At 37.1% G+C, this 11957-nt stretch overlaps 1 protein-coding gene across 1 annotated transcript in view; it reads left to right on the top strand.

Moving 5' to 3' along the window:
• The first annotated feature begins 3317 nt into the window (after positions 1–3317).
• The window catches only part of WBP11 (WW domain binding protein 11), a 22202-nt gene continuing 13562 nt past the window's right edge, over positions 3318–11957 (top strand). The window contains exons 1-5 of the mRNA XM_015814431.1: positions 3318–3520; positions 4022–4124; positions 8245–8276; positions 10921–11014; positions 11404–11600. Coding sequence (XP_015669917.1) covers positions 4061–4124; positions 8245–8276; positions 10921–11014; positions 11404–11600 — 387 coding nt within the window. The 5' untranslated portion in view covers positions 3318–3520; positions 4022–4060. The remainder of the gene's footprint in view (positions 3521–4021; positions 4125–8244; positions 8277–10920; positions 11015–11403; positions 11601–11957) is intronic.

Below are 11957 nucleotides of genomic sequence, written 5' to 3'. Positions count from 1 at the left end.
CTTTATGAAGGGCAGAAAGAAGATTGTGCTAACAGAGCTGAGGAGAGCTAGTCTTTTTTCCCTTCATTGCTAGCTATAAAATCTGCCTCCACAGTAAGAGTTGTTTTGCAGCTGAGCAAATATCTGAAGAATCATCAAGGAGCCCTGCCAAACTTTGGAACTTTGAAAGTGGATTCAGAGAGAAGGGTGTTACCTTTTCGAACCATCAGCACTGACCTATACATTCTACAATTGGTCTTGAAGCCCAAGATGAACTGCAAACGTTGTAGTTGAAGTATTAGTCTTCATTTGGTGATGTCTTGCTTCTTGCTTTTTATAACATCATTTTTATATCACTTTAGCTGGATCTCAGATAGATGCTTATTTCTGCTCATTGGATCTTGCACTTTTTAATGGATCTAACTGGCTTTCTTTTAAAAAAAATATCTAAGTTTCATACTACAATCATTTGCTGCTTCTAGACTATGAATGTTTGGTTTCATTATGTTTGATATCTCTGGAAAAAAATGAGATTAAACTTTGCAACATAAAATCGATAGTTGCTACACTTGATGCATTTTTCTATCAGCAAGTAGGATAAAGTGGGGGTGTTCCCCACAGAAGCAAATCTTGCAGAATGTTTGCAATTTCGTATATATGTCAGGCTGAAAGCAATGCTTGTTTTTCTTCTTAATAAAAAAAATGTTATCGCAAAATGCTGTGAACAGAACAGCAGTAACGTACTACATATATATTTTAAAAGGATAATAAAAACCAACGCAAAAATAATCAGCGAGCGCCTTCTACAGTCCCTTTGGGATCTAATCGCATCCCTGTCCCAACTGCGCCCTCTCGCGCTCGCATGCGGAGCCTATTTGCTTTGAGCCGCTGAACTGAGAACTGAAAAAAAAGATAATGGACGCTAGGGAGCGCAGTCGAGCTGCGTCGTTGCCATAGAGATAAGAAAAGCGCCTTAGCTGTTCTGATTTAATAAAATACTCCGCGTGGGACTCGAGGATCATGTTGGAATTATTGAAATAATCCAAGAGTAGACCGGTAATTTCTGTTAGAGAAGATACCTCCTGATTCTTTTGTATTTAAAATCAAACTGATCTTTTAAAGAGGCAATAAAACATTTTAGGATAATGATAATGGTTCAAGAATATACCGAATCTATTTGTTATTTGTATAAAAGCAAAGAAAAGATGCTAACGGGCCAGGACATTGTTTCTTGGGGCTGGAAATTTGGGAGCTTTATTTGAGGCAAAGCGTCTCTCAGAGATGGGGAACAGAAGGAAAGATGCTTTCTGAATTAAGTTTGGTAACTATGCAAACTCTGTAGGTAGGACTGTTGAAACTCAGGAAATTGCTGACCTGAGCTTTTTGCAGGATAGGAGAAGCCACAAGGAGAGATTGCAGGTGGTACTTTTCTAGCAATCTTTCCTCGCTTTGTCTAATTGCAATCAAAACATGTTCCAGCAATCTTCTTTTGTTTTTGCTATGTGACATTGTCTTCATTTAACCCCCAGTCCATGCCTGAAGTACCCTTAAATTGTCTTTACCTGTCCTGGGGTTATAGGAGTGATTTCGCTCTTATTCAAATACTGGTTTTGTTGTAAAGCCAATCTGATCTGCTTCACTAAATTGTATGTTAATGATACAGTCAATGATTTCCATAGAGTGAGATCAACTTATTTGCCACCTTAAGCTGATGCAGGTACAGCAATTTTTGCTTTGGGTAACAGAAATGTCTTCTGCCAGGCCTCTGACTGTTTTTAGTTGCATATCATTCATGATCATCAGCTGACCAGCAGAATGCAAGGTCCAGTGGGCATCAGATTACCTAGTGAATTATAAGAAACAAAGCTAACTCTTTCTTTGCAGGTTCATGCTCCCTACCAATGTTGTCAGTCTTTGGATTTCTTTGGGATATGGATTTAAACATTAAATTTGAATCCAAAGGGAGTCTATCAATAGATTATGCTGATAGTCAGCCTCTCTTTAATGAGCTTATGCAAAACACTTGCACATCAACTCATTGGGTTTTAACTGAGATAAATGCAAGGATCTAACCAATTGTCAAAGCTAATCTCCTACCCCAGCTCTGGTCCCCGGCAATATAGTACTAAGGGGAGTGAGCAGGAGATATTTTCCCACTGGTTGATATTTGCTACGAGGGGAGGGAGATAAATCTTATAAATCCATCTATCCCTATCTTTAAAATACCACTTATATTGTAAATAAGGGTAGCACCATTTGGCTAGCATCATGCCTGTGGCAGGATAGAAATTGGTATTGGAGGTAGAAAGTATAGGTTGGTATAAGTTTTATGCTGGGGCAAGGTGTGGTAAATAGTGCTTTAAGCTGCAAGGAATCCCAGTAGACATATTCTTCCAGAAACTAGTGTTTTCTCTTTTCAGTGGCTAATGCTTTTAACTGTAGCACCGATCATTCTCTCCTAGAAATAGAAGCATTTTTAAAATTTCTCTTCCATAATGAAAACTTTTGCAGAAGTTGAACGTTTATGTCTTCTTTCTTGCCATTTTTGTGGATCCTAATACAATAAATGCATTACTTGACTACAGAGCTAGATTTTTTTTCTCTGATGAACCAAAAAAAACCACCACCCTATATGAACTATACTATATATTAAACTAGGGCTGCTACATATGGACTAAATTTTTGTAGAAAGCCCTACATAGACTGTTCATGCTGTTATGGATGCAACTGAAATGCAGAAAGCATTCACCAAATTGCAAATCTAGCATAAATTAGTGTCTGTATTACGGGTACTACGTTATGGCTGCAGGTGGCTTTTAAAAGCCGTATTTGTTGAGTTTGGCTTGGATTTTGAGTCACAATTTCTTTAATTGAGCCCTCTTTATTTTGCAGTGGTGTTAATCTCAGATATTGTCACTTTTCGAACTGTACATAGATGCGTATTTCAATAAATTTAAAAATTAATACAGAGGTGACAGAGGTGTCAAACGGCAGGCCGCTTGTATCATACGGAGGCCGCGCACACCCCAGCTCCGGCAATGCAAAAAAAAAGTCGCGACACGTCACGTGACGCGGCGAGTTTGACATCCGTGCTTAAAACAAAATAAGATCATGTCTTAAAAACAGTAACGCCTATCCCCGTAACTATCTTTTTCCCTGTTAGGCTTTAACTGTTATGCACTGAAGACTTTACATTTACGAGGAAAAGATGGTTTCAAATTAACCCGGAAGTTATGCACTGGAGGCAAGTTTATAAAGTCTATACAATCAAACGTCACTCATTTGGCCGGAAGTCGGCTCCGTGCGAGACTCTCTAGGCTGCCCTCGGTTTTGTTGGTACTGCCGTGAAATCGCGTGGGTTTTTAAGATGGCGCCTGAATAGGAAACTCTGGAAGCGGATTCGATTTTTTTCGCAGGAGGCAGGACACCGGCCTCGGCTAGCTGGTTGGAAGACTCCATATGAATGGGCTCTGTGGAAGAGGTAGCCCGTAGTTTTGCTTCGGTCGCTCTCTTGGTTTAGCGCTCTCGGCCTTGGCGGCAGGTAAGGAAAATAAGGTAGAAAGGGCGATTTCTCTCTTCGGGATCTTCTCTGTCCTAAACCCTTACACTCTTTAGAAGTTAGCATTTGCCCCTCTAGCATTGTTTATGTTGCACCTTTCGTCCTTCTCTCTAGATTTACAAATATTTCACGCTAGACTTGATTAAATACTAATAAGCGGCTGTTAAATAGACTGGAGATTGTGGTTGTGCTGTATTGGATCTTTATTTTAATCTTATTCAAATCATGAGCCACCCGTTGTCAGAGCCAAATAATACAGAACAAAAAGAATATTAATTTGGATTCAGCAAATGTGGGTGAATGGTCATAATTCTTCTACTTGCCTTTCCTCTTTTGTTGATCAAGGATGCGTTTTAAGAGACTCCTTGGCAGAAGCAGTGGTCACAAGAAATTCGAGGAAGGCCATGGGAAACTGATGAAGATGGCTTATTATTTTCTGTTAGGATATTGCTGAAATTACGTTTTTCCTCTTATCTTGTCTAGTTTCATCAAGTGGAACAGTAAAAGAAATAAATAGCCAAAATGGGAAGGAGATCTACATCTTCCACTAAGAGTGGGAAGTTCATGAACCCCACAGACCAAGCTCGTAAGTATCTTGAAATCTTTTTCAAGTTTGGATATGGCATGTAGAGGATATGTCATTGTTGGTTTGAAATATGTTCTATGTATTTAACATGATTCAGGCTTCATGTGCAGCCATATTCTTAAGTTCACCAGTAAACAATATCACTTATTTAGGAAAATAAAAATATGTATGAATACATTGCATATATCTTCTAAATTTATGGGATGTAGACAAAAGTACATTGCTTTGCAAGGTGACCTCTAGATTGGAGATACCAGCTTGCATAGAATAGCATTAACTTGCTTGGAGTAAAGTTGGGGTTTGGTTGTGCTTGTGTTTATTGGTCAAAATGTGCCCAAACTGACCAGACTGTCCTTACTATTAGGGAATGTTTCATGTGGCATGAATGCTATTAAGGCTGGTAACTTAATCTACAGCTTCTCTGTCATACTTAGAAATTTAACCAAAGCCAGGATGGGCAGTGGGGATTAATACCTATAAGGCCCTGCTAGTGACAGGTGGGGCATATGAAGATTGTGACTTGGAATACAAGAGGAGCAATAATATGAATTAATGAAATGAAAGTGATTAATGAATTAAAATAAATTATATTGTGTGCATTTGAGTCTAAGACAAAGATGAATAACTAGATCTGAAAAAAAGTAATTCAATCTTTGGAATAGGATTGATGCATCTGTACAGAAAATGGAAACGTAGATGTAGTTATGAATGAAAAATTAAATATATATCAAAGTCTGAATTGAGGTTTTTTGGTTGTTCTGGGAACATAAGAAAAAATGAATCAATAATCAGAAATAGTTGGTAAAATATTTACTTCTGGTGGGAAAATGGATGGAAAAATTTTAACCCAACCATAAAATACCCATATGAAAGGATATCCCGCAAATCCAGAGAGTTACATTTTTTACAACAGTCCATAAATGGAATGCTGTCCTTCAAATGGATGATGAATGGATGTATGATGGATTGTTTAAGTGCCGTTAAGGTGGTATCAATTCTGAATGAACATACCAAATATAAAAGTAAATGAGTATAAAATGTAAATAATTTACTACCATTTGTTTAGTGACCATTCAAAGTTACAGCGGAACTGAAAAAAAGTGACTTATGACTGCTTTTCACATTTATGACCGTTTCAGCATACCCATGTTATGTGATCGGAATTTGGATGCTTGGCAACTGGTTCATATTTATGACGGTTGTAGTGTCCCGGAGTAAGGTGATCGCTTTTTGCAGCCTTCTGGCAAGCAAAGTCAATGGGGAAGCCAGATTCACTTAACAACTGTGTTGCTAACTTAACAATTGCAGTGATTCACTTAACTGTAGCAAGAAAGGTGGGACAAAACTCACTTAACTGTCTTCTCAAGAGAAATTTTAGGCTCAATTGTGGTTGTAAGTAAAAGACTATTTGTATATTGAGGTGGTTTGTTCATATAGAGAGAATGAATGAAGATCAAGTTGGGGAAAAAACAATGTAAGAAGAGTTAATAGGTTAAGAGAAAGGGGAAGACCAAGAAAGTTGTTAGATTGAGTTGACCAAGTGCTGAAAAAGGGAAAGGTGAGTAGTTTAAAAAAAGTATCTGTGTAATCAAAAATCAGATAGAAGGCAACATATATGAAATGATATTCAGAAGGATAGGAAAGTTTAGAGCTGGGGTGTTAAACTGCCGGCCCGCGGGCTGGACGCGTCACGTGGAAGCCGCGCCCACCCCATTGCCAGCAATGGCAAAACTGGCCCGATACGTTGCCTGACGTCATGTGACGCCGCGAGTTTGACATGCCTGGTTTAGAGGGACATGTTGAATGGTGGTGGTATATAGTATTTTTAACTGTGGTTTATTTAATTTTATGTCTTTCATTTCTTTCAATGACTATTCCTCCTTTTCTGTACTTTTGCAAAGCTTATATTAAAAGGGAATTATCTGATGAATATGTGTGTTTATGTGAAATTAATGTCCAGGAAGACAACACCATTAATTCTTTAAGGGAGGGTAGAATCAATTATGGCATTAGATTTTCCAGTAGATACTGCAGTTAGCATAATTCAATCTTACAATACTGGACAATATCAAAAATGACAATTCCAAAGCAGTATTTCTTTTAATAAGTGTTTTATTGATTCTCTATTATTACAAATCAGAAATGCTTAGTAAACAAATGTGATGGCTGGGCACATTTGTTACTCAATGTTGCACCTTAACTTCAGTATAAATCTATTCAATGCTACACAATCCAGTGGTGGTTTTTTTTGATCCCCTCTTCTTCCCCTGTTTTCATTTTCTCAACATTAAACAAATACAATTCTTACTACTATTAATATATACAAAATTAGATATACACATCCTCTTCATATTTATCTAGTGTTATACAGATAACAATAATATCAATTTATAACCTTTTTTCTAACCACTTTATATTTAAATTGTATTTCCAATTAAAGTCTCCTTATTAAATCAATGTCCTGTTTTTCGAGCTCTTTAGTTTCCCATCAGTATTCAAAATATCTTTGTCAGTTATGATTTTCTCAAAGTTAGTTACCTTTGTGTAGCTGAAGGTTTCATTTATACAAGCCATCCCAGTGTTTTTATAATTCCCATATCAAAAGAGTGCTATTCTTATAAATCTTATCTTTCTTATTAGAAAGATCTATTTATATCTATGTATTATCTATTCTTTTGTCCATATTCAAGCAAATATTGGCTCATATAATACCCCATCTGGTATGTCAGATCTTCTGTTTTTTGAGTCTAACTCTAGCTTTCTTTCTTTGCCAATTAGCTTTCCAGGCCAAATTAATTAAATGGCCAATAAATTCTTTCTTTGTTTTTGTAAATACTGCTTGGAATGGGAAAAACAATTTTAAGTAGGGTATTTTTGAGGGGGAATTCCGCCCAGTTCTATTCATTAAACCAGGGATCCCCAACCCTCGGTCCGTGGACCTGTACCGGGCTGTGGCGTGCCAGCAACTGGTCCGCAGAAACAAGCAACGCCCCATCCATGAGATGCAGGCAGCACACAAGACCACACCCCCTCTGGTCTGCAGAAAAACCTCTCTCCCCGGTCCCGGTCCCTTTTGCCCAGAAGGTTGGGGACCTCTGCATTAAACAACTCCCACTTCTCCCTCAATTTCTCTTTTCATTTTTTGTCTCCCAATTTCTGACATTTTCCTTAACAGCTTTATAATCTGTTTTTTTTTAAATCATCTTCCTTATCCTCAGGCATATTTTGAAAAATTAAAGAATAAGGTGTCTTTTCCATTTCCAAAGCAATATTGTAACACATTGCGCACTGTGATATTCTATATAATTCTACTCTGAGCAAATGAAGGCATTTGCAGACTACATAATTCAATGTGAAATGGCAATATTGGAAACAAATTACCTTTTTATGCTAGAAAAGAATAGATATATGTTTTGAATTACTTTGAAAAACAGTTGTTACACAATTAAATAACTTTCGTATTGAATTAAATTGTTCATGATATAAAGCTGCACACGATCCTTTTCTGCTCAAAATAAAATCAGTTATTTTTAAGTGTGTTATTTATTTATTATAGTACCCCACCTTTTCTATGAAACGCAATGTGGCATCCATGGAGATCTCCTGTATTATAAGCCCTACAAGAAAATGGAGTAGGTTGGATGGAGAGTAGCTGCCCCAGAGTTAGCTTTGTGGTCGAGTGGCAACTTGAAATGGGTCTAAGTCCAATTCCGTATGCTATCTATTTTCCCAAATTTTCATTTTCTTTGTCAAGTTAATAATATATACTATGACTAAATCCCCAACAGTTCTTCAAAATGGGTTTTTACATTTAGGATGTGGAGTCAAATTTATTGCTGTTAATAAGTAATAACTACTAAAATCATAGAAGACTAAATTTCAAATTGTTTAAAAATACAAGTTAACAGATTTCTGATTCCAATCTAATTCATAATTTTATACATTCTTAATTTCCAAATTTGAAATCCAATTATATAATTCTAAAACTATTCCAAAAATAGCTATTTCACCCTGTTTTTATCTTCATATACGAAATACACTTATTAATATATTATCTCCATATTTGCACTGTATTTTTTACTAAATATATATTTGTGATAATTTAAATGTCTTTTTGTAGGAAAGGAGGCCCGGAAGAGGGAACTGAAGAAGGTAATAGATCTTTGCCAAATTATAAACAGAGGCTGGAAATGCTATATGTTTCTCTGTTAGCTTTGTATCTGACATTAAGCAGGTGTATTAATATAGAATGTACATATTATATTAGCTAATGAACTTTTTCCTAATCTATCTTGACATAGGGCACTGGGTTAGGATTATGTTGCTATTAATAAAGCTATGTTTCATAAACCTTACAGTAAGTTTGAAAAGGATACAAAAACTGCCTCATAAAACATGAAGAAAGAAGATAGTATATGAAAGGATTATGTATATGCAGTGGATATAAAAAGTCTACATTTGATTTAAGAAAATCAAACCAAGATAAATCATTTCAGAATTTTTTCCACCTTTAACATAAATTATATAATTCAATTGAAAAACAGATTGAAAACTTTTAGGGGGAAAAGCAACAATAAAAATATACAATAATGTAGTTGCATAAATGTGCACACCATCTTCTAAATAGGGATGTGGCTGTGTTTAGAATTAACTAATCACATTCAGCCTGATGGTAAATAGTCAGTATACATCTGCCATCTATTAAAGTGATTTTGATCAAGCCTATATAAAGATCAGTTATTCTACTAGATTTGTCTGACATTTATGCAGTTGACTTTTACAGCAAAAGGTATGATCTGCAAAGAGGTTACAAAGCATCAAAAGGATCTCATTGTTGGAAGGTATCAGTCAAGAGAAGGGTACAAATTTTTTTCCAAGGTATTGTATATACCATGGAACAGAGTGAAGACAGACAAGTGGAGAAAATATGGCTTCAAAATTGATGAAAAAACAATAAGAAGTCATCTGAGAAGCTCCCAAAAGGCCTACAGCAACATTAAAAGAGCTGCAGGAATTTCTTGCAAGTATTGGTTGTCTACTATATGTGACAACAATTTTCTGTAGTTTTTGTATGTCTGAGCTATGGGGTAGCGTGACACAATGACAAGATGGAAGCCTTTTCTTACAAAAAAAAAAACCCCTCCAAGCCCGATTGAATTTTGCAAAAACCTACATCAAGTCTAGGAAAATGTGTTACGTGGTCTGATGAGAACAAGACTGAACTTTTTGGCCATAATTCCAAAAAGTATGTTTGGTACAAAAATGACATTGCACATCACCAAATGTACACCATGATGGTGGCAGCTTTATGCTTTGGGGCTGCTTTTCTTCAGCTGGAACTGGGGCTTTAGACAAGATGGAGGGAATTATGAACAGTTCAAAATATTTTATTTGTTAAATTGCCTATCTCGCTGTGGGGAAACCTTCAGGTCTCTGCTAAAATGCTGAAGAGGAATTTTACCTTTCAACCCAACAACATCCCATGCATACATCCAAATCAACAAAAGAATGGCTTCACCAGAAGAAGATCTAAGTTGAATGGCCCAGCCAGAGTGTGGACCTGAATCCAATTGGAATTGTGGGGTGACCTGAAGAGGGCTGTGTATAGGAGATGCTCTAGCAGTCTGACAGATTTGCAGTGCCTTTGCAAGGAAGAGTGGTCAAAGATTCCCAAGATGAGATGTACCTTGCTGTTAGGCTCCTACTCCAAAAGACTGAAGCTGTCCTAAAATAGAAAGGTGCTTTCACAAAATAGTTTAAGGGTATGTGTTCTGTCCCAGCCTACAGCCGTCCTTGTTAAATGCACAAGGACTAAACTCCTTTTGCGAAATAGGCTGGAGACTCAGAAGAAAACAAAACCCCTTTTAATATTGGTAACAAACCTGCCAAATGGTCCAAAAACAAAAGCAACAAAACGCAATCCAAATGGAGGAAATTGTCCACATGAAACACAATGCAAAACAAGGAATTAGTCACCGGCAATACCAACAGAACATGATCCCATGAAGTGCTTTGCAATGGTTGCCTTCAGCAACCAGCACCGCCCACACCTTCCCTTTTTATTAAGCAGCCCCAAGGTGTGGCTTCTCAATGCCTTCTCCTCCTCCCTTAGAGTTGCCGTATTGTCTCCCTCTGACCTGCTCTAGTTAACTGCCTTCCTCTCAAATGACTTCCAGCTGTGAGTCCTCAGAGTCTGACTCATCTTCCCCACACAGCTGTGTCTCATCCTGAGCACGATTGGAGGGGCCAGGCTCTTCATCAGATTGTGAGTCTTGTAACTCATCAGAGCCTCCCTCCGACTCTGATGGCTCTCCAAACCCCTCTTCCTCCTCCTCTGATTCCCCGGACTCAGCTGCCGGGTCCACTGGCTGGCACGGACTCACAACACTATGTACACTTAGGTAATCACATTATTGTATGATTTTTATTGTTTTTCACCCTAAAAGATTTCAGTTTGTTTTTCAATTGAATAGTACAACATATTTGTTATATTAAAGGTGGAAAAAAATCTGAAGTGATTTATCTTGGTCTGTTTTTTTACATCTCAAAAACCTGGCATCTTAATAGGGATTCATAAACTTTCTATATCCAGTGTAACTGTTAAAAGAGAGGGAGAATGAATATATAATTGGATATGTTGGTAGGTGTCACATTGCCTGTAAAACATGAATAAATAAAACCCTCTGAGTTTGCCAGACACATAAGACTCAAAATTGCACTTTCATTTTATTAAGTAAATTAAATATATTGCTTGTGAAGTCCATGTCCTTAATTCTGGCTTTTATTTTCTGTTCAGAACAAAAAGCAGCGCATGATGGTGAGAGCAGCAGTGCTAAAGATGAAGGATCCCAAACAAATCATTCGAGACATGGAAAAACTTGATGAAATGGGTAGGTTTGAATTTTTTTCAACTTGAATAGAAAAAGTAATGTGATCGAAAAACTAGTTTAACAAGCATTATCCATTACCGTAAGAAAGTAAACTCAGAATTAACAATAGTCATACTGGCCACATGACCACAGAAATGTTTTCAGACAACGCTGACTCCCTCAGTTAAGAAATGGAAATGAGCACCGCCCCCTACAGTTGGATACGACCAGACAGGAGAAATCTTTACCTTTTTTTTTTTTATGATTACCAGAAATAATAGTTGCTATTGTCTTTGTTTATTTTCTGTGCCCTTTATTATTGTTCTTGGTTACTATAAATATCAGGTAGTGGGAAGGTGAAGCTGAGAGTCTGCACAATTTTTTTCTTGCAATTTTTTCCATGTTTATAGAATTTAATCCAGTACAACAGCCTCAATTAAATGAAAAGGTGCTTAAGGACAAGCGTAAGAAACTACGTGAAACCTTTGAGCGTATCCTGCGACTATATGAGAAAGAGAATCCAGACATTTATAAGGAGTTACGCAAGCTAGAAGTGGAATATGAACAGAAAAGATCTCAGCTCAGTCAGTACTTTGATGCTGTAAAGGTACTTGTTCACATCAACTTTAAACAATTGGTTGGATTTTGCATTTTATTTCCTAGGTATTCATGAAAGAGGTTGGTTGATTCTTCAGATTGCCTTTCAATCTTAATTATTTGGAATTGCTCATGTACATAATCTGTGTCTTTCGTATAACAATATAGACAAGTGATCATGAGGTTATCATTGAAATTCAGTCTTATAAACATGGCTTCATTCAGGAGGCCAGTTGTTCACTAGAACACGGGTTGGCAACCCGCGGCTCCGGAGCCGTATGTGGCTCTTTGAGCCTTCTCCTGCAGCTCCCAGCCTCCTCTGCCATTTGCAGAGAGAGAGAGACAGAGAGGCATTAGCGTTTCCCTT

This window comes from Protobothrops mucrosquamatus, unplaced genomic scaffold (genome assembly GCF_001527695.2).
Source record: "Protobothrops mucrosquamatus isolate PMUCROS unplaced genomic scaffold, P.Mucros_1.0 scaffold251, whole genome shotgun sequence".
In the NCBI taxonomy this organism is placed as follows: Eukaryota; Metazoa; Chordata; class Lepidosauria; order Squamata; family Viperidae; genus Protobothrops; species Protobothrops mucrosquamatus.
Note: the sequence above shows the minus strand (reverse complement) of the source record. Positions and strands in the feature narration are given on the sequence as shown.